Source organism: Tinamus guttatus, unplaced genomic scaffold (assembly GCF_059628265.1).
Source record: "Tinamus guttatus ecotype Peru unplaced genomic scaffold, ASM5962826v1 Tinamus_guttatus_pri_ptg000223l, whole genome shotgun sequence".
Taxonomy (NCBI): Eukaryota; Metazoa; Chordata; class Aves; order Tinamiformes; family Tinamidae; genus Tinamus; species Tinamus guttatus.
In genome coordinates this window covers 1,898,656-1,922,675 of record NW_028288757.1, presented here as the reverse complement: position 1 = coordinate 1,922,675, position 24,020 = coordinate 1,898,656, and the positions used below count along the sequence as shown (strand labels likewise).

General features: G+C 40.1%; 1 protein-coding gene across 9 annotated transcripts in view; it reads right to left on the bottom strand.

The window, feature by feature from the left end:
• The window catches only part of CLIP1 (CAP-Gly domain containing linker protein 1), a 65,129-nt gene that overhangs the window by 40,873 nt on the left and 236 nt on the right, over nt 1-24,020 (bottom strand). For 8 of the 9 annotated variants that reach the window (XM_088525121.1, XM_088525114.1, XM_088525116.1 and 5 more), the window contains exons 1-4: nt 14,133-14,342; nt 13,086-13,657; nt 1,176-1,300; nt 645-861 (exon numbers count right to left, since the gene is read on the bottom strand). In XM_088525121.1, the coding sequence (XP_088381247.1) occupies nt 645-861; nt 1,176-1,300; nt 13,086-13,657; nt 14,133-14,226 (1,008 nt within the window). In that variant the 5' untranslated portion in view covers nt 14,227-14,342. Of the gene's footprint in view, nt 1-644; nt 862-1,175; nt 1,301-13,085; nt 13,658-14,132; nt 14,343-24,020 lie in introns of those variants that run through there. The other variant, XM_088525115.1, reaches the window with a different exon arrangement.

The window sequence follows — 24,020 nt, the reverse complement described above, 5'->3', positions numbered from 1 at the left end:
AGAAAGGGGCTTCTTGTCAGCAAAGACTTCAGAATTGCTACTTCTATATTTCTCAGCTAATTCATGTCTTCAGTGATAAGAGAAAGGCTTTTATGTTTTAGACAATTTGAAACTTCTTGCTCAATAAAATTCAGGTTTTGGTCTCTAGAAGTTTTTATGGATATCAATTCCTCAAACACAAATGCCATAATATAGAGACAGTGCTAGGGAGAGAGAGAGGAGACAGAAAAAAAAAAAAAAAAAAGGCAACAACCACCCCCAACAATGTAGATCCTGATCAGAAATCACAGAATGGTTGACACTGGAAGGGACCTCTAGAGATCATCTAGTCCAACTCGCCCCTCACTAACACCTTTTCAGTCTGTTGGCATCACAAGCCCCTTTCTTATTGCAATAACTCAAGTTAGTCTGAATTAACTGCAATTAACTGTAAGCTTAAATATTCAAGTATTGAGCTACATTTCAGGGCTAGCTAAGATTTCCTTCCTTTATGCATGCTTTGAGTGTGGGGGAAAAAAGCACAATTAGACATAGATCGTACCCAAGATCAGTTCTGTTCTCCATTTACGGAGGTAAACCGCAGGCAAATACCATGTGGATTCCTGCTTAGGTGTGGAAAGCATGCAATAGAAAAAGAAGCTTACTAGTCCTGTACGGCTTGGCTTGCTGCTTACTGAAGATGCCACAGAACTGAGGGAGCTCAGGGAAGAGGCGCTTGGGCTACGCTTCAGCGCCGAGGGAGTTGGAATCACTTTTCGCACGGTTGTCTTGGCTTTAGCTGGCGTGGTGGAAGGGAATCCGATCTTCGTCACTTTGTGGACTGGAGCAAACAAACCGTATTTTGGCTGACACTGAAAATACCTTTAAAAAAGACACACATATGAGCACTATATTAACTTTTGTCTTCTCAGACACATGATCTCACAAAACTTCATGAAGAATTCTAGATCAGCAGTCTAAAAGTATTAAAGGACAAAGTAACAGCTGGCGACAACATAATCTATATCAGGCCTAGCAATTTTTTCAAATAATAATAAATGAGTGGAAAGGGGTGTGCTAGGCTTTATTTAGGCAGTTGGTTAACAGTCTAACTACTATTTTTGATCTAAAAACTTTCACCATTAACAAAAAAGTCTAAAATCCTTAGGGTAGTTGTTAATTCAATGATTTCCAACCTTGTTCCAGCAACTGCTCCATCATTCTTTCCCAGAGGTTCATCCAGCTCTACTCCACACCACTCTCCTTTAGCAAAGTCGGTTTCTCCCAGGAAACGAACAACTCCAGCTTTTGTTCCACCGACCTACAGCAACACAACACAACAGTTCTTACTACCTTTCCAAATTAATGCAAAACCAAGTTCAAAAGGTATTCAGGTTAAACATAATCACAAAGCACAATAATGACAATTGCTTTTTATTTCAAGTTGCATATTCTGCTACCTCTAAATCTTGTTGTAACACCTGGAATAGATTTTCACAACAGAATTCTTTACAGGACCACTCTACACTTTTCTAGCACTTAGTTCTCTCTTTACTTCTCTTTGATTTGGCATTCAGGAGAAGTTTGCCAGGACTGGAGGCCACGATTCTCTTAGAAAACATTACCTTATAGAGCTGTAAGATTAAAAATATGTTTACCAAGACTCAGCATAAACAATGTACCAAATGCAAAAGATTTGAGTTATAGGTGCAGATGATTTCTATCGCATTTTTCTAAGAACTGCTTATCCTAATTTTATAAGAAAAAGTAAAATAAATGGAAGAGGGAAAAAAAAAAAAGTCTTCCATGTTTTCACTAAAGGATAATTCAGGTAAACCACACAATCTCTCTCTCTTGCATTTGAAAGAATTGGTATCAAGTATAAGGCATTGCATCTACATCTTTGCAAAGTGCTAACACATGTCTGAATTTTCAGGTAGAAAATTAAATTCTTGATCTTTTCTTCACACTTCTTGCACTCCTAAATGCAAGGTTACAAATGATTTCTTTTCAAACTTATTAAATTTTTTACAGCCATTATCATCACATTCTTCTTGCTTGTAATTTCTGCAATGATAGCTCTTCATACCTGCCAGGGGAGAAAGGAATTAAATTAAATGAAAAAGCAAAAGGTGTTCAGTGTGACTGACAGATGCCAAGAGAGGCCCCAAGCCAGAACTGGGAGATTCTTGCAGGGCAGGATGACAACATGTCCCATTTGTGAGAAAATCTGCTCAGCCTGCACCTAGCACTAAGAAATTCTCATACAGCAAATTTTAACCAAAATCATCTCTTCAAGAGGTTATCTGGGTTCACCATGGACATTTGGGTTTTGTGACTTTTTAACTTGTACTTTATAACACAATATAGCATACATTATGCAATGAGGAATGTATTTTGTAACCTTGACAGTGAGCTTAGATGCAACCTGCTAACAGAAAAACCTTTTAGGTACTTCAAAGTATATTAGGAATTTATTCAACTCTTCAATGTCAGACATTCTATTTTGCGGGGAAACTTCCTAGGACAACTAGAGAACAACAAGCTTCTTGCACTGTAAATTAAGCTGCGTGCTTACAGCACTCTGCATAAGCCAAAATAAGGCATTTGAGAAGTGTTCACACCGAGATCAGCAGTGAGGAGTGCAGGAAGGGAGCACATTATCCTGCCTGAAAGCACCGACACTGTGCGGAGCCGCTGCCACACTGCATTTGTGCTCTAGCTTCCGGTCAGCTCCTCTGCAGAGCCGACAGCTCTGCTGGCAATTCAACTGACGAGAAAAATCCCAACCTACAGCCTTAAAACCTGAGGAAAACAGAAGAAAAATTAACCCTTTTTGTATTACTCCAAAGAGGACAGCCAATAGAGACACTTTCATCTGAGTTAAAAAGGCAGTCTGCTTTCCTCCCTCATTAAAGGCAGCTTTCAAACTATTTTTAATCTACAGACCACCTTTACATCTTGCTTTAGGAGGTTCTCAATTATTATTCTTCATGGAATAAAAACAAACAAAGTTTATTATCAGTTATCATGATCCAGCTTAAAATAGGAGCTGGCAGCATGTTTGGTATTTAATGTTCTTGGCAGAGAACAGGAACTTCCCCTTTCTTAAAAAAAATAAACAAGAGCACTGTCTTGAGGAAAAGAGATTTAAAAAAAAAGGATAAAAAAGAAAAAGAAACTCAACAAAGTTGCATCAAATACTTTGGTATAGGAGTGAGGAGGGGAAATACAACATCATTTGTGAACAGTGTTTCCTGGGAACATCTATCCCTGAAGCCCCTGTTGGTCTCCCTGATACGTATCCTACTTCTCCTAGATGATAAGCATTAAGTATAAAGATCAAAACAAAATCCAACAGAACAGTATGAAAGAAAAATGCATACACGTGTATCTCTATGGATATATATGGACTGGTATGTATGTGTATACTAGGTGTTCCAAATTGTTTTTAACCAATTTCTAGGTTAGTTGCTCTTCCTCTGCTCCATTCCCTCACCTTCATATTTTTTTAATAAACATGCAAAACATTTTTATGTGAAAAGAAAGACTGGTTCATTCCATATCCAACCATTTTCCTATTGAATTTTGTGCTGCTGTCTGCCCAAATAAACAGTTAAAAAGCAAAGGAGCCTGTAGAGAACCCACTAGAGCAGCCAGGCAGGAAAGCAAAAACAACTGTGTCCTAAGGAGCATCCCCTGGAAGCCGAGGGGCAGCGGGGCCCTTCCGCAGAGGGTTCCTTGGTCCCGGGACTCCACTGCTCAGCTAAGCCAAGGAGCTTTGTCAGCAGGGCTGCAGGGCTTGGGTTTTTGCTGTTAAATAAGGCAAGCAAGATAAATCTAGCTAGTGTCGGTGAAGAAAGGTCAAGTGGATGTGAAGAATCCGAGAGACAGGAAAACCTGTTGCAAGCTATTTCCTCCAACTTGAACTGTAAACAAGCCAGGACTGTTGGAGCGCTGCTTAGCCTGGGGTGCAGAACACGCATTTCTTTTTGTTTCATACCTCAGCCCTGCTTTCCACATGGAGGTAAAAGAGTGCGTGGCATTTATTCCAAAGAAACCACACTGAAATGACTACCGAGGAGGCACAACCTGGGAGAAAAGCTTTGGCAGCGGCCGGCCCACGTTGGACCCGCGACAGCGATTGCAGCGGATCCGCACGGGACGGCAGCCCGAGGCCTGGCGGGAGCGAGCGAATACAGGAATTCGTACCGGGAACATATGGATCCGCGCAACATGAGATCCCCAGGAGAAACAGCAATGTGACTAGTCTTGTCACCATGGCACCGGGCTTATTTTAAAACAAGATGCAATAAAGAATGCCAAAGAAGTTTTTTTTTTTTTCCAAGCCTATCAAGATTCTCTGAAGAGCCATTTATTGATTTTCTGCCTTGAGCAAACACCAAAAGATGTATCCTTACTAAAAACAGGAATTTGGATACACTGTGACAGTAAAGTGCTGCTAACATGGATGCAGCTATATGCAATTTTTGCTCAGTTTTAAGCAAAAAAAAAAAAAGAATCTTCTAAATCTCTCAAGTTGGAAGCTATTGAAAGCTTCTGGTCATTCAGAGGTCTGCCTAAAAGGTCTCTCTTTCTCCAGTGGCAAATAAGTGCTCAGCCCAAAACAAAACACCTGCTCTGGAAGCCCTTAAGAGAATAAACATCACTTATTCCCTTGACAGAAGAAACTGAGGAGCTACCGGACAATACAGTATGATAAGGGCTTATCTATGCGTAAAAGTTGTTTTACATGCAGGTTTACACGGAGTGCTCTAAAGGAAAAAAGATTAAGTAGTGATTAAATCAACATAAAATTTTATATATTTATACGGGAAAAAAAAAGTGTATTTACATGAACTGAGTAACAGAAGCTGCTGCGGAACGAGAGAAAAACAGTAAAAAACATACATAACTAGTTGTATTTGCCTCCAGACCTACTTCCTAGTAAGGAATGAAAGAATAATAAAAAAAAAAAAAACTCTGTTCAGTTTTTAAAAGCTACATGGGAAAAATTGGGCAGCATTACCATGAAGGCAGTTTTCCATGACCTTCATCCATGCTAAGACAGGTTGCTAAATAATAGAGCATAGAAACGAAATGCCAAATCTTTTTTTAGGCAGTTATCAGACAAAATATTCAAGCTGAACAATATAAAACAATAATATGCCAGAGTATCTAAGTTAGGCTACTAGGCTGTGTGAGGTGTGGAAATTTGGAATTTGGCAGGTGTTATGTTGAATCACATGGGGAAAAGTGATTAAATTCCACTTATTAAATTCTAACTAAGCTTACCAGAAACCACTGCAATGTAAAATAAAGTAACACAACAGGTTTGCAAACCCGAAAGAATGACACACTTCAAACACTTCCCAATGAAAGCACAGCGGCATGAGTAAGCCAAGCTGCATGAGAACCTCTGGAGAGCTGCATTTCCAAAGAGAAGCAGAAGGAAACAAAAACAAAAGAAAACAGAAAGCGTAATCCAGAAAAGGAGATGGTCTATAAAAATCAGACTGCTGTTTAAGCAGTGTTCTTCAGAAAATACACCTCTCTGAAAAATCCACTGTCTGAAACTCGGCAGGAAAACAGCATCACTTACTCAACTCAGGTGGCACAAAGACCACTTGCCCTGGTGAAGAGCAGAGTTAAAAGTGAAGGAAAATTGCTCTGTTTTCTCCCTTGCCTGATCACTGTAATTGCTGGTGCACTCTGAGAAGCATCACTTGGATGTTTCTATGCTTGTGGCACAGACTGGGAATCGCCAGAACCGCTCAATATGGTACCCAGAAAATGCAGCTCCTGGAGTGTGGGGGAAAAACACAGACAAAAACACTTTGACAATAACTAATCTACTAATCAGAATCTTCTTCCTCTTGTTTTCCAATATTTAGATAAGCCATTGTCAGTTGGTTTAAAAAACAAACAAACAAAAAGCTGGATTTAGTTGATTCTCTCTCACTGATTGGAGGCTAGAAGGCACCACCAGCTCTGGGTCTCCTGTATTTCACAGGACATTACAAGTCACCCAGCGCTCCCTCTATTAAACCCAGTAACTGCACTAAGCTCAGCTGGCTCTGTGCTTTTAGATCAGAGCTGGTATCCATCAGAAAGTGTGCTTCCATTGGCACCTTGTTTTCATAGTTAATCATCCCATTGTTACAAACATTTAAATTTCAAAAAAAAACAAATTTGACCTTGGCTTCCAGACTCTAATTATGCTTTTATTTAGAAGATTACAGAGCTCTTTAGCAACTGGTATTTAGTGCGTAGGAAAGTATGTACACGCTCTAAGCAAGTCACCTTCATAAATGAAGCAGACTGACTCCAAGTGTTTCACTGCAAGATATTCTCCTCAGCTTGAGTCATTTTGAAGTTGTGCTCTCGGTTTTCTTCAGTGTTTCCAACATGCTTTTCAAAAAACCTAAGATAATAACTATATGCATTATTCATGTACTGACCAAAAAGGCGGCACACACCAAGGTAAGAAGAACTCCCTCTTCTCCGCAATTCCTGTTTAGGGACACACGTCACTGGTCTTTTTGCCACAGTAGCAAACTATGAACCAGTAGCTTTGACTCACAGTTCTTCAGACATTACTCTCTCCAGAAAACTGCTATCCACTTTATAAGCCTATGAGTAAGAGCATAAATTGCATGACAAACTCCGCAACCGAATTCCACCAAACATTCTGGTTCAAACAGCTTGGCCTACCGGGAACGAAGGAGAGGTTCTCACAGGCTGCCCTTCACCTACAGTTATTCACCATTCTCACCATCCAGAGACTATTAGAAATAACTTCTACTGCCAGAGCATTGATCAGAGTGCTGAATTATATATATATATGTGCGTATATATATAAATGCATCTTCTGATTATTAAATTAATAGCTTCAAGGAAGGAAGTAAAATTTAAGAACCACCTGCTTCAATAAAACTATCATATTTCACTTTGACAGCATCTGCTTCCCCATCAATTTTTGCCTTTTTCTGCTTGACATTGGACAAGCAAGATTCTGCTTTTCCACATCATCCCATTTTCTTTTAGGAATAGCTGCAGAACATTAGCACTCTAGTCATGCCTTATCTACTAAATTTAAAACCTGTTTCTAACTTAGATTTTTCGAAGCAGCAGCTTTGTGAATAGCTGGAATGATGACGCTGGTTTTCCTTTGGAACTGGATATCGCAGTTGAGTGACTTTGCTGTTTAAAAATGCAACAGTGTCCACAGCTGTTTCCACTTTGGAGAGCGGTATTTAGACAAGATCTCGATCACATGGATTCCCTGCTGTGCAGAAGGCTGCAGAGTCGCATTGCTCCCTTCCCAAACAGGTGGTATAGAGTCTCTGCCTTCTACAGGGCTACCTGTTTTCATGACACTTTTAAAAACCTATCTTTAAAGCACTACTACTCTGTTAAAATCAGCAGGCTAAGTTCAACAAGCAAGAAAGATCATGTGGAATAGGAGACTGAGAGGTACAATGTTATTAAGTCAATTTTGTATTCCCATAAGAGGCCAAATTCATAATTGAAAATAGCGTGATTGAGGTTTCTCCACATGTGAAATAAAATGGAAATAATTCAAACATCAAAAATGTAAGACCCTCGATTTATTTGTCACAAAGGAAACAACATGAAGAACTAATAGTGACCCCACACTACAAAAGCCACACATGAATTTGCTAGCACTAAAACACAAAGGTGAAGACTAAAATAAGTAAATAAGTTATTCTTTTGTCTGTCCTGTGTCAAAGCGAGCAAGTACAGCATGTTCCTGGACTTCATGTCCCTCAGGAAGGCAGGCAATCCATGCACACACATTTCAAACATGCAGGGACAAACTATTAACAAGGGGTAGGAAAAATAAAATTGTGTGAGCACTAATAGTTGAAGTTAAACAAGGAGCTGCCAAGACGAAATGACTCGCATTAAGACATAACCAACAGCTTTCTGTGATAAGATAAATTTAGCATCTTATCGATCTCTAAACAAATAAGTGAAGAAAATTTGTCCCGAAAAAATATTTAATACTAAAAGAGTTGCAGCTTGCACAACTAAAATCACCAAGCTCAACAAATTACAAAGTGTTCAGATGCTCTCTCCAGTGTCCTTCAGCTATATTTTTAATATGTATTTCACATGCTGTGGCAACCACTTCACCAGCTAATTTGCATCATACTCTACAATATCTAATTGCCTAAATATACATACCTAAATGCAAGAATCACTTCTATCCTTGGGCTAACATGACAGAACCATCAAAATACCTTACAGCAGCTTAAGGATGAGGCAGAAGTGTGACTGAGCAGTTAAGCCCTGTGATACATTTGCAATGACAGCAAAGGAGGCTCAGGAGGGGCAGCCTGAGCACAGCACACAAGAACCACAGGTACTCGACTTCCACACCTGTCCTCCTTTTCCATTCCTCATATGCATTGTGGGAAGATGTATTTTTTAGAAAATGCACCCTAAGATACATCCTATTTGAAATGTTATAGAAGCAAAAAGCAATGAAAGTTAAAATTAAATTAAATTAAAAATGCCATATTGAAAATGCAGGATACCTCTCTTTATACGTGTATTTTTTCCCTTGCTGCTGTTCAGAGTCCTGGAATTTAATCACTTCATAGCCTTACGTCATGTTCACTTGAAGATAAGTTACATGGGTGGAAACAAATCTGACAATAATCTCCTATCAGTCTCTGCCAATTACAGCACTAAAGAACCTAGCAAGAAACTCACTTGCAAGAAAGAACTCAGTGTGAGCAGTATAAAACAGACACAGGGAGAGGAAACTGAATACCTAGAGAACAACTCTGTAGAAAGGCCACATCAGCAGATGCCTGTAAATCTAGTTTGCTGTTTTTTGCGAACATATGGATGGAAGGCCAAGTTACAGCTTTACAGCTCAGCTCCAGCAGATTTGGCAGACCACGATGAAGCTGTAACTGGTTAAAAGAACGAAAGCACTTTAATCCCTTGAGAAGGTTAAGGCCCCTTAGGTTGATAAGATTTTTTTTTTTTTTTTTAATATAACATCTGGTCCTTCCAGGAAGGAGCCTAAGATACTCAAGACAGCTTCAATGCTTGGCAAGTGCAATGTTTGTCACTTAGAGCAGGTTTTGCTCTGTTATTTCAACATGATAACCTAATGATAACAACAAAACAAAAGAAAACAAAAGAAGCCAATGCTTTGTATTGGGCTCTGGAGAAATGAGTGGTTGCAATGCCAGGGCACACAATTTCTCTGGCTGCAACTCAAGCAAACAGGAAATAAGAACCGGTTTGACCTGAAAGAAGTTTTTTTCTTAGTTTAGGTTTCAGCCAGAGCAGTTCTTCCCCGGTCTGTTTTACCGCGTGGCCACAGCAACTTCCACTGGCACATGGAGGTAGAAGAGGGAAGAAGAGAGGATGCAATCAATATTCATAAATATTCTTGCACTGGCTTTAAAAAAGTCAGCAAAATGCAGTCTTATTTTCAATCAGCAAGTCAGCTATGGGTCTGTTAAAGACCTCGCAGCCTTTATCATTAACTCAGTAAAAGAAGGGAAGGAGGCACGTGGGAAGGAAGTGTCTAGCTCCCCGTCAGCATTTCCCACTTCACAACAATCCCCAAATATGAGACCAGGCTGCCCAGGGTTAATGTTCTCTCTCTCTGCATATACTAAATCACATCCAGATTCTGTAAGATACTTCAGATGTTAAAAATGGAACTCATGATTAAGTCAGAGCTATGTGAACTACTCTTTGCATTAATCACTTTTTCCTTTGCTTTGGCTATTTTTTTAGTAGAAACTGCATATCAGTGCAACAAGTATAAAAAGATAACTAATGAATTACATAACAAATACTACTGTTTTAAAATATGTAACTTATCTTCCTCTCATTTTCAATAGCCACATATTAGCATGAAGTTTCACCAAATACTCGTTACTGAAAATTACTACTCACTTTCAAATCAAGAAGGCAGTTCAGTACAGGATTGTTGAATTTAGCTTAAACAAGCCAACATCTAAGGATGTCTCCTTTCTTATCAGAGATTTCTCAGGCAGCACAGGGCTTGCCTGTGCTTTAACTTAATTGTCTTTGAGGAAGAATAAACTGCAGAAATCTAGGGGACCTCTCCTCCTGCCCCGGACCATCCATTTTGTAGCACAATAAATCAGGTTGTGTATTTATACTTCATTTTTAGTTTGATTTGCTATTTGCTAACTCAAGGAAGAGAAGTTCTACAAAAAGAGGGCTGCTTGAATTTCTCTATCACTGCTCTATCTCCCTTCCTGAAACCAGTGTCTGCAAAGAGCTGTATTCCTACAGCTTACATCTCAATTTAATGACTCAGAATCTCTTCGCTTCAAGTAAATACATGAAAGAAGTTTAGCCAATTACTGCAGCAAAACTATGGCAAATACTTTTCTTCAAACATCCATGGCAATACAACTCTGCACACACATCCTGTCTCCCCTTTTTGTTATTAAAGAACATTTATAGGCAGGGTCTCTTGGAAAAAAACAGTTTTATGCCCATTCGCATAAAACCTATATTCCAATGCAAAGCTTTGCCTCTTTTGCATTTTTCATCTTTTTATTGAATTGCTCACCATGACCTTAAGGCCTTAAGGACTATAAGGCCCTCTATGCAGCTTGCGTTGCAAGAGTGTGTACGTGACAACCTCCCAGTTCTACTGGGCTCATTTCTCTCACCAGCACTGCAACTGAACAAGGCTCTGAAACAGTTCACACGTCATCACTATTTTTCTGAATGGTACCTAGAGTAAATCAGAAAGTGGTATTTATACTGGAAACTTCTTTTGTTACTATGTATATGCATTTTTTCAAACACAAAGCAGTTTCCCGGTACAAGATTTGGGCAATACCACACACAAACCCATGCTGTGTTAGGTAACTCTGAGTGCATAATAGACTTGCAAAACAATAGAGATCAAAATAATAAGGAAACGAGCTGAAGATGTTTTCCTATCCATATGGAACAATGCAGACAAGGCACTATGCGGATGATTGCAGCAATCACCTCTCCAAGAGCTCTTTAAACACACAGCCTTTAATCAAATTACCTCATGCCAACACCACTGGCTATAAGCACTTCGCACAGTGACAGACTGCGGAAGCAAGCGTGAAGAGTTCACAGTTCCTTAGAAGGGGAATTAATAACAGGACGCAGGACCTTTCATATAGAGGAACTGTAGTCTAGGTGATGGGAAATGCTAAATCTGTCAAGTCTGAAATGAACTGAACCCACCACTTCAGGTTCAATACACTTTTGTCAAGTTTACATCTAGCGCAGGAATGAGATGAGATGTGAGCTGCCAGCTGTGCTTCTCTAGCATTTCAACACTTGTCAAGGTGGCTTCTTGTTTCTCAATAGCCCAGATTTGTAAAGAGGTGGGGAGAAGAAGCGTAGGAGCCTGTTTTCCCCCTTTTTTAACGAAGATACCACCCTAAAACCATTTCCAAGATGCAGTGCTGAGCAGTTTTCTTCTCAAATAGCTCCAATCACCTTCAGTATGGTATTGCTATTACCAAGAACAGTATTTAGGCGCTAGTGGTTTGCAATGACATGGTTAGACTGGAGACATTTCAGGGCTAGGATGCTACACCCTCACTTGGAGGTGAAATCCTGGGCTGAGCTGAGAAGTACAAAGTCTATCCAGCCTCTCATGCTCTTGTGTAACACACTGCTGAAAAGTTATTGCTGTCTATGTAAGTAGAAAACAAATGACATCCCAAGGAGCGCTCCAGATGCATACACTGATGGAGACTGAAAGGCCAAGGCAGCTACAGTAAATGACAGGCGTTTTTTTCATAACAACTGGTGCTAGCTGCAGGCTCTGCGAACAGTGACAGGTCAATTCTACACTCCATCGTGCTGGAAATGAATTCAATGAAGGAAAGAAATAATAGATTTATTCAGTCCAGTTCACCAGCATTTGCACTAAGCAGGAGATTTAAAAATATCTAAATTTGAATTATGATGGGAGAGGAGATCTGCTGGGCACAGTTTGAAATCTACTGGAAAAAATATAGTAAGGGAACCATTTTTCCTAATGCCAGATCTACTGAAAAACAAGAAGGGTTAAAAACAGCAGACAAGAATCCTGACCAGTCAAGTTCTATATTTCTGTGCATACAGTTGCTTACACTAGCATATGAATTACATCACTGCATTACTGAATGGGGAGAGAGATTGTATCAAAATTACACCAAAACAATTCTTCAGATTAATTATGACACATACAAGCCTAAAAATCTATTAAAGTGATTATAGATCGGGGGTGTGTATACATATATATATATATATATATACACACACACACGCACACAAACACACACATATTTTTTTAAGACTACAACTTAAATGATGCATCTCCAGCTTTCTAGTGCCTCTTCTAGCAAAGGATGGTTGGTTGAGCAAAGCTTCGCACTTGTTCCTAGTGGACATATGTCAAACGAGTTATCAAAAAACAACCCAGGCTCTATTATAGTGGTCTAGAAAGCAGAGCAACACACACACACAGAAAAAGTTTAAACTACCAGAATTTCCTTTTAACAGGAGTGAAAGTGATCCATCAACAGAAGCATTTGTGGTTTTGAATTTATGAAGGGCAGCCAAGTAACATGGCACATCACCAACAGAACACGTAATTCTTGGGTATCACTGGCATTATGAGACTACTTCTGTTGCTGCCTGTCACTGCTCAGGGGAACCATCAATTACACAATGTTAGCTTGAGAAAGATTTTTTTGCCTGAACAGCTCAGCTTCTCCTTAGCATGACCACAGGTATTACAGTTATGAAAAAATAAGCTACAAATATGTTATTACCACATAAAGGGTTTTATTAAACACTGGCAGGTAGGGTAGAATAAAAACTACTGAAATGGCCATTTTATCTTGGTACTGCAAAGATCTCCCTATAGTACGCAAAGCTGCATGTAAAGAGCTTGTCCACATCAGAGAGTTAATGAAAATTCAAGCAAAAAAAGCACACTATATGAACCAGGGTAGCTGAAACGAATTCCAGAGTACTAGTGAAAATTACAAATCATCAACCAAAAGGCAGAAACAGAAGCTGCAGGGAAATCTTACCAGAACACGATCTCCAATTTTAAGCTCCCTTTCTCCTTTCTTCACAGATCCTGCTTCAGAAAGATTTGATATAGATTCACTTGCAGTTTTTGAGAGATTGCTAATATGGGAAGGAGTCGAGTGCTCCTTAGCAGCAAGTGGTGAAGTTTTGTGTGGAATTCCTGAAGGGGGAAGCGCGGCAGCAGATGAAGACACCACACTAGCAGCTGAGGTGGAAGTTGGGGACGTAGCTCTAGAAGCATGAGCTGCCTGGGTACCATTAGCTTCATCCTCCGTCAACACTTTTCTAGTCAACTTCGATGGCCTTGTAAATATTCCCCTCAAGGGTTCACACTGGAAATACCGAACTCCAGCCACAGAGCCATCGTTCTTCCCAATTGGTTCATCTAGGACAATCCCTGCCCACTGTCCTGGAGCAAACTGAGTTTCACCAAGAAACTGAATAAAGCCAGGTTTATTTCCATTGACCCAAACACGCTCCCCAACTCTGAAATCATCCACAAACTCTTCATGTGCGTCTGCAGCGGTGGCACTTGAGGTCTTTTCACTGGAAGCTGCTTTTTCAGCAGGAGCTAAAATCAAGCACAATGAGAAAGTAACAGTTATCAAATATATTAGTATTCTATCAGGCTTCATTCATCTGTTCCAATTTAATAAGCAATCAGAAAAGCATGATTTTGAAAAGAAAGAATACAATCCCAGGTTTTCTCACCTATGAAAATACTGTAATCTCTGAAATACATAACTCAAAATCTAAAGAGATCTTGAATGCATTTAACTTAATCTTTATAATATTTTAATCAAAATCAAGATGCCAAGCCTCAAAAACTAAGCAATTATCTTTGAAGAAAATTTTACGATCACGATAAAGAGAACTGCTTGCTACAGATGAGTGAAAAAACAGAATTCTGAAACAGGCTAAGGATTTTTGTTAGGTCAGAAATGAGCAAAAATTATTTAGTAAAAATAGCATATAATCATAGCTGTCAAGCTACTTTTTGTTAGAAGACAAGACTAATAAGTAAAAGATATTTATGTATTCATTACCAGCTGCAACAGATACAGGTGCTTTCAGTAATGTACTCCCAGGCTTGGTGATCTTTGAAGGAGCCTTTAGTCCACTTGGCTTTAACATACTCATCTTGCTGCAATGTTAATCTTCTTCACCTGTAGTAACTATCTTTTTCCTAACATGGATACAGTATGTTCTTCTCTGTTTTCCACTTCTGGTTTAAACCTGCATATAAAAATATTGAAAAAAAATACATATATGTATCAGTATTTTAACTCCTACAGAATAAAGGAGTTACTACATGGTAGCCTCTGTATGAAAACACACAATAAAAGATGCTTTATAAGAACAACTAGAAACATTTCCCTAGACAGTGTTTGAACCTTTCATTTCTTGAAAGGCATTTCCTATTATAAGACACAAAGTCTGAGCTTAAAACATCAAAATAATTCACTTCACTGGCTGCTGATGTGCTCGTCTTGAGCTTTAAACTAAAAGGCTATTTTAGGAAAGAAAAACAAAGCCCTTAACAGCATTACTAACATTACACAGAGATATAATCGCTCTGTGCACCCTACCGTTTTAAGTCACATTTTTCAAGTGTTGCAACATACCAGCAAAAATAACTTGAAACTAGAGAACTAACTACAAGAGAAGCCAACAGAACTGGGAATTTCAGGATAAAAGGAAAGAGATTCTTTAAAAAGTTATTGCAACTGAAAAAGTGAGACTGGTCAACAGAGCTCGATGTTTACAAATAGAAAGTAAATATCTACCTCAGCTCTACTGGAATCGCACACTGAGATCACAAGATCCGTCAGCTCACAGTCCCCAGCACAGTGCCCCAGCACAACCCGCTGCTGCGAGGAGGAGGAGGAGGAGGAGGAGGGACTCTTCCCAATGTTGCTAGGATAAAGCACTGCTCGGATTTGGAAGGCAGCTATAAGCTTTTCAGGGAAGCACGCCGTGAGGTTTTGCCACAGAAGGCATCTTCTTTCCAATTACAAAAGCTTTTTAATTTATATCGTGAATTCAGAGCCAAGCTGTAAGTTGACTGTTGCCCCCCTGCCTTAAAAGCAGAAACTGCTCTTTATGAACATAGCTTAGATATTTACTAAGCTAAATATATATAATTTTATATATGCATTTAAAATCCACCTCATACCTAAACAAAACAAAGGAGATGTAGCCATGGGGCAATGCCAGGCTGTTTGCTCGGGTCAGCACAGGTCTCGGCGCTGCTCTTTACCGCGCACCAGGTGCCCCGTGAACTTAAAGGCCACAGAAACACTGGGAAAGCAGAGATTGCTCCCTGCAGTAGTGAGGACTGACGTCTTTTACCTGTGTTTTTTACCCACCAGTTTAAATTTTGCCTCGCACGTATTAACAGCTAGCACGTTAGCCCTAAAAATCAATTCACTGTGGGGGAAAAAGAAATTGCCAGTCAAGCAGCTCTGTGATCCTGTATGCAAGGTGAAACATTCTTCTGCTATTTCAGGATTGGCTGTGCCAAATTTAAGTCATTTTTCTAATTAGCCTGCAATAAATTTATACTTTAAAGAGTGTTAATTGCCACCTCAGCTGCGTGGTATTTGTCTACAATTTAAGTTATGCTGCGTGAGAACTCTGAGGTAGCATCATGCAGACTGCTGAACATCTCTTGTTCCAGCACTGCCAGTGTTCACCCACCCATCTGCAGTCAGGACTAGTAGAGAGAAAAATTTCTCTGTTTCTCTGTTCTTTCTGTAATTTCTGCACCAATTTACTAAATTTAAAACAGGAGTGCTCACACAAGCAGCAAAGCAGAGAGTGAGACCCCTAAAATCAAAGCACAAGGCTGTTTCTTCCCAACCCACCAAGTGCATGGAAGGAGCAAAGAAATGTCATTGAGATAAAGGAAAGCAAAGCCCTGCACTTATCAAAAACAAATTAGGTAATTTTCATTTTTCAAAGAAAGATCATAAAAGAAGTGTCATCCTTATGTGGCTCTTACACCAAATCAAGAAGAATGCTAAATAAATTTTGTTATGCATCATTACAATTGGCAATTACCCAATGTATACCTAGGACAGAGGAGCACTTTACATTACTCTTAACCAGTAAGCTATTCACCTACAGGCTTATAATGCAGCTGATCATCACTTACTTCAGTAACCCATTTCAGCCAGCGCTGAAGAGTGCACCACCACAACACTTCCTTTCAAATTAGTCTCATGTTACACAGGGAGAAACCCTAATTAATGTTGATTCTATTAGTTAAAGCACGGTTCACTTCAGAATTATCATATTAAATGAGCATTATCCAGAGTAAGAGACAGCTCAGTACTCATAACGTGCATTCACGCTACGAGGAAAGATCTCATGTCGCCATTTGTCTTTTATTTTGCCTTTGAAAAACACTTTTTGCTGTTTTTTGTGTGTTTTTTAAAGCTAACAGACATTAAGAGGACTCCGTTAAGAAAAGCAACACAAGCACTAAAGTTCCAGCAGGAGCAGGGGTGCAAGGAAGGGTTAGAGGAGGGCACACGGCTGCAGAGGGCTGCACACACCTAAAACAGCCCCTGAGATCTGGCACTTCTTCCTTTTTTTCTCTCCTCCCCATTGCATGATGGTGCCAGATGATCGCAACTGGTTGCAATTCCAAGACATGATAAGGAAGAATTTGATACAAACACATCAATGCAAGAATTATCAGAGTTCTTTTTAGGTCACAGACTTCTGTCAGTGGCAAACAGGAACTACCTCTTTTGGACCAAAGGGAAGACCCAAGTTCCCCTCTAAAAGAACTGCTTCCTAAAACCAGAAGGCAATAGCCAGGGAACCGGCTATTCGTGTGCTGTTTGGAGTGAAAATAATAATAATAATAATAATACAGGAATATAGGACAGGCGGGCACAAATATATGATAAAATATAAATCTTGTGTACCCACCCACCTGCATGTTGCTTTTGTTGCTTTTTGTTGCTAGTTTCAAACGATTCTTGAATACCGTTTCACAAGCTGTGGCCAACAGAAAGCCAGAACATTCTGATACAGCATTTCTTGGCATGAGGCACCCATTCATATTTTAATCCTGCTCTCCACAGTCATGGGTTATGTATCTGCTGTGTCATTTGCTTTTTTGAATATACAAGCCTTCAGCTAGGCCAAAAGAAACACAATCTCTTGTGCCCTGGTTTCAGGGTTGCTGAAATTGTAGCTTAATGCAAGAAACGGCTAAAATCCAGGCAATTTACTGCCAGACGAGAATATATATGTGAAGAAAAAAACAAAGCGTATTTTAGTGAGTACATCACAGGAACTGCTAGCCTGGAATGTAAACAGATGCATTGATTTGTGGCCGAGCTGCCTAATAGTCTAAGAAAATATCTACACCGCGGTGCAGGCAAGTCCTGCTCTTACCACCACATCAGGGCACGCTATTTACCAACAGCCAAAGAGCAATTCCTATAATAAAAAGGGTCTGTCCACTGCTGTTCCTTTCAGGATAGTATTTCTGGCTCCCAAAAACCTAAATGAACAATCAAATAAATAAAATAATAACAATAATAATAAAAGGTTGAAGTCTTAGGTCACTCCTGGAAGACACATGTGGTCATGACAAAAAGAACAGTACCAGTAGCTGCCTAATTCAGGCCGACACGCGAGGAGCATGTTGCCAGCGTCTCTCCTTCCTCAGGACAGGTAGTGCCAATAGTAAAGCAAAATGCTTCCTCTGATAAAGCATTTGAAACTATGACTTGACAATTTAAGGCAGAAACATTTGCTAACATTACACCTCGCAGCTACCCCCGAACAGACGCGGCGTTTCCATGGAGAAAAGCGAGTTGTCTGTAAATCCGGCGTGGAAACAAAGAGGACATTCTAGAATAGAGCGGCATAATATTTGAATCGACTCAAAAACAGACAGCGTTACGGAGCCTTCTGCGTGCCCACACACACAAACTCACCCGGGCAGCGGCCTCGAGACCAGAACGCTCCTCTCATGTGGTTTTTTTTTCTGTATGAAGTGAAATGATTAATTTAGGAACAGTCAGCCACAACTGGCCATGCACAAGTTCTTCAAAAATTTCAAATTGAGAAGATTACTATTAAATTAACAGTAAACACCAATAAAGACTGAATATTACTGGAAAATCCCTTTCAGGGCCAACGTGTCTCTAAATTTAAAAAGGAGACAGCTTTGACTTGTTAATTCTGCTAAATATACTCATGTTTTGCAAAATAAACCTTAAGACTAAAACATACTAAATATTCACCAATTTTTGTGTAGAATAAATCATTTTGCTAGGCAAAGCAAGTCTCCTAAGAACTCCCAGAGATCTGTTACCAGAGAAGATCAAGTTTAACCCCTGTGACAGTCGAGCTGTGGGTATCTAATAAATAAATTTATAAGAAATAAAAAATAAATTCTGGCTAACTTAAAGATACAAAACCAAAAGGTTTTAATATGTCAGGAAGTGTACCCATTAGCAGGACACACTTATTTTGACGGTATCATTAGACTGATGAAGGTAACTTAAGGCAAAGTGTGGCTGATAAATTACTCAAACTGTATCACATCTATATGACCACCAGCGGAGATCTGACAAATCTTTGAATTCCGTTATAGAGGGCAGAAATCTAGACAAAAGTCTGAAGCAACTGTTACGTTCAGTGAAACAAAGAGCTCCAAGAACACTCAAACCAGCCATGAGACTGTAATGTGAACACTTAGTGTTGTCCTCACTCCAGTCTCTGTTGGGCAGCCGGCGAGTGGTTCACCCCGCAGACTGCCCCATGAACAGCCCTGGTTTCTGTGCGTCTGCAAAGGATGAACCTCTGTTTCTTTAAACACTCAGAAGACGACTCCTATCTTATTACATGCTTAGAGGTATCGGGCAGGAACAAATCTTACTTGGGAAGCAATCCAAAAGTCCCACAGCTCTGACCTCATTAACAACATTAATCTAGAACTCAACCAGTAGTTTTATAGAGCTGTTTCTTAACCGAGTAAATGCCATATTTCTAGGTTGCAGAGATGACTCTAAGTTTTCTCTTCAGCATGATTTCACAGACCTGTAACATATTAAAGACCAAAGGCTTTTACCTTATTTTCCAATCTCAAGGCTTTTATGATACCCAAGCCGCTCCATTTCTCCTTTCATTTTGAACCTGTGGTTAATTTAAATTAGATTACATAAAAGGTAAGAGGTTCCTAAGAGAATTACATTCTTACAAGGTCTCCAAAAGAAACCAGCAGGTATCTTATCAAGAGGTATGGCATACTTGCGTTCAAATACTCTCAAGTTTCTCCCAGTGACTTCAGATCGGACCAACTTGTTTTTAAAGCTAAATGGAAAAGCCAAAATGTTGCCACCAGTACACTTAGCAGCACAAGATTATCTGTATACATGAAGATGATATACAATTTGAATATAGTACAGTTAGAAAGGCAAGAAACATGAGACAGCTTTGGAAAATTGGATGTTTTAAGTAACATTGCTAAATGGCTAAGTAAGAGACATGGCTGTGTCTCTACTGTAGGGAAGGATCTTCACTACAAACTGAATAGACTGGATTCTGCCTGCACATCCTTGGGAAGGAAAGGGAAAAGCAGGACAAATTCCTATGGCTGAGAAACTACTATAAGCAAGATGATGATTCACACGAGAAACAGTAAAAGGCTCAGGACCTTATACTATCAGTCAGATATTACTGTGATGCTGGGGGAAAGACATTTCATTAACGCTTCTGTTCTATTTACGGATTTTAATTCTGTACCAAGGACATTTTAAGTCACCCCACCTTATCACTCTGTAACCTACTGTGCTCATTCAGCTTCTTAAATGGCTTGAGATCCTCAGTAAAGAAACATATACCACTGAAAAGTAAAAACTTAGATTACTGAATACGAGGCAGGGATAAGAAGACTCAATGTCTCTAACAGTTTAAAGGTATTTCAGAGTAGTAATAGTATGAGTAATTCTTTATAAATTTATGTAGATAAGCCTAAACATAGCCTGTTCAATTTTCAAAATGATTCCCACCTTTAATTAACAAAAAAAGAGCAAATAACTCTAAAAAGAGGCAGAAAACATGACACAAACTCTTAACACTTCACATTGCCAGCGTGCACATGCAAAATAAAAACGTCACTGCTACAGTCTATTAAAAGACTAGAAAGCACATGATCCTCCTAAACACACATCATTCTCTACAGAATGAGTCAAGGGCTGAGAAGCAGACAAAGTTTTAAACTGAGAAAGTAAATTATCACCTGTTCTGGTAAGCCCATTATCAATACTTATTTTTCCTTCCTTTTTTTTTTTTTTTTTTTTTCCCCAAGGAGCTTCCTAACTGGGTTTTCAACGGCCCTCCATTTCAATAACCAAAAGAGTATTTTATTTGGCAAGCAGCACTGGCTTCTCCTGGTGATAATGCACTTCAACCCTCATAGTAAGCACATTCAGTTCACGACCACAATTACGATTTGGGAATGTAGAGGATAAGCTAAATTATTTGAAATTTAAAGTTTAAGTTTGAGAGGGAAAACATCACCTCCTGTCATCCTCAAAACCAAGTACATCTAAACAAGGATATAAAGATATAATTATATCAATTAGTAGCTAAAGTATTTGAAGCAAAGATGCCACTTTATTTTACAGAAAGAATTTGATTTTGATAGACTAGAAAACAGTTATTATTTCACACTTTTCAGGTTAAACTAAGTCATCAATTCCTTCATTTTTTTTTTAGCTCTCAATGTTTTTACCCCTTTAAATAGTTCCATGACTGCTGCAGGGCTGGCATATAACAAAATAAAAGTGGAAATACAAAGCTTAGCTAAGTATTGCTTTGATTCAGGGGATCCTGCTGTCAAGGATAGAGTCGGAGTGACAGAGATAGATAAGTTAACTCTGCTGCTGAGTTTCTCTCATTCTCCTGCAATTTCTCATCAAAATAAGCTAAATATAGAGACAGTAAGAATAAAAACATTAAGAAACTGCACAGCTTTTAATAGTCTTTCTCTTTAGAAAGGTAGTGTGGAGACATGTTTCAGATTAAAGGAGTGGATGGTACCATTCACTCCAAGATCTCACGTCTGAGCTTGTTCAGAAGAGTTGACCAGGACCTCCAGGTGGAAAATCATTAAGACAGGGGGTAAGATGGAAACTAGTGCATTCTGTCCACAGAATACACCTAAATCCTCTCCATTTCACTCCAGGGACTGGATTTGTGGGTATTTTAAGGGTAAAATATGCCTTGCTCTAGGTCATGAGAGAGCAGCATCACTTTACAGAAGCGCCTCTATAAGACAGACACCTGGACAAGCACAGACAGAGGAGGGAACACTTGAAATCAGAGGGAGGAACCAAGCTGCCGACACAGCTGGCTTCAATTCTGCTGGTCAAGAACAACAAAACGGTTACTCCAGTAGAAATTGGCACCCACTTCAGGGCAGCTGAGATTACAGTTCATGTGGTATATAACTGCCTTTCATCAAATAACAAAACACCATCCAACTAGAGCATTTCTAAACATGCCGGTCCCATAAGGATTCCAGTGCGTTACTCTTCTATACATGCCAGAGCCAGCAGTCCCCAGGGAATGCCAAAGACTTAAACAAGAGCTGTATTCATTCATAGCCATCATGTTCAAATATTAGAAAACTTGCATTTAACAGAGAGAGTTAGCATTTGACCCAAATGTTTTGGAGAGGAAAAAGAACCGTAGTTTTGAAAAACCATATTGGTAAGACAGATTGCTCTATTTCTTTTGACTGAAGATATATTCTGAAGTATTCTCTATCACTCCCCAATAGAATCTTTAACATGGCTCCAAAGATAAATGGAGAGACACTAAAGAAATTAGCCAATAATTTATAAATTTTATAAATTTATAAATAATTTTTTTATAAATAATTTATAAATTATTGGATTGGAGTAATTTACAAATTATTAGAGTAAATAAAGGCTGTCCTGCATATACACATTCATATAGAGAGTCACATTAATCAGCATATATGGACACTGTTCCATATAACAGTATATTCACATGAGGAAAGAGGGGGTTTATTTCCTATGATACACCTGAGTGATGGTAATACAAGACAGCTGTACCCCCACACAGCCCGGCACACTTGAAAGTTGAACTAAGGAAAGTACTTCCATGATCTAAGAATCCTAAAATAACATAATCTTAAATCAAGAGCTAATTATCTTCTGCGAATTTCCAGTTGTACTGTTTTCAGCATGCCACAACCAGCTCTGCTGGCAACTGAACAGTTACACATTCCTTAGACCTGTTGTTAAGGCAAAAGATATACGTAACTTTTTCTCCACTATATTAAATTTGCTATCTTGTTACAGGCAACAGCAGGTACACACAGATACGCACTTAAGAAACATCGTTCCCTGGCAGTGCTATTTTCAGAATTGCATGTATACTTCTGCTCTTAAAATAACATTCTTAGCAAAGCAGCAGGCATAATAGCACTTCCTTTTTTGTAGCTCTTTTTTCTTCCTCCATGCTAATAGAGACATCACGTGTTTTTTAATCTTTCCGCTCGAAGATCTCAGAGCGGCTCATGAACTTTCACAAATCCTCAGGAGGTTCAGCCTCCATTCTACAAACTGGGCAAGTAGAGGAGAAAAAAAAAAATCTTAAAACCCTCTTTTATCTCTCAAGTCATATTTTTAGTCAGCCACATACACAGTCACAGTCTACATTTTTCCTCCATGTTGTGTCTTGAAGTAGATTTATTTTTGGGGGTGGTTTTCTATGCATTTGTTTTGTTTTACAACACATGCACGAAGGTGCTACACTGACAGGGAAAACATAACTCCTGATTTTAATGCAGCAGGAGCCATATTAATGGGATGGCAACCAAAACAATTACCTAGAGCCCTATGACAGCTGAGGCATGAAAAAGAGAGCACTAAATCGCCCTAGGTAGCGGCACGAGTGATACAGAGGGAAGCAGGAGGGGCCTGCAGCATTGGAGCCTTTGTGGGGAGAGCCCAAAGCACCAGCTCTGAGCATGGCAGAGCTGCCCTGCGCGACGACGCGGTACGTGGGCATCTTGGCTGCAGGTTTCTAGGAACAATTCCTTCCAGAAACGAAGAAAAAAAAAAAAAAAAAAGGTAAACTATAAGCCAATTCATTAATCAGGAAAAATGACAGCACGTAGTAAATAAGTGTGGGATGCTGAAAACTGTAAGGCAGCACGAGCATGATACATTGGGACCCACGCCCGCAGAGCCATCTACTCAAGTCACAAATAACTATGCAGAGCTCTGCACCTTCCTAGAGGGAAAGGTAACGTCCATATGGATAAGGACATATCCAAACCACCGAGGCCCCATTTGCCCCTCACGAGCCACGAGGATTCACGTGGCAGAGAGACGTGGCTCCGGGCAAACCCTGTCCCTGTCCGTCCCGCTTTGGCAGCGCCTGCACACCAGTTGATCCCGATTTGCACCCTGATGCCGCCGGCGCGGCCGGACCTTGGCCCCGGTGACAGCAAAGGCAGCACAGGAGAGAGGAGCGCGGCGAGGCCGAGCGTGGCCGGCGGACCAGCCAAACCGGCTGCTGTCACCTGGGCGGCAGCGGAGCGCGGGCACGTGCGAGGTGACACTCGCCGCCTCCCCGGGGCGATGAGGACGGACAGGATGCCTGGTCCGGCTGTCCGGGATGCGGGACCTTCGCCAACTCGCAGGGTCCCTCGGAGACCCCCATACCCAGCACCGGGTCCCTCAGGGCCCAGCACTGGGTCCATCATGGCAGCAGCAGAGCGTCCTTCAACACCCCTCCCAACCAGCACAGGGCCCCCCAAACCCTCCCCAGCACAGGGTCCCTCCGCACCTGCCGCCCCGCACACACGGGGCCCCCCGGCTCCCCCTCAAACCGAGCTCTTCCCGCCACGCCGAGCCCTCGGCTCC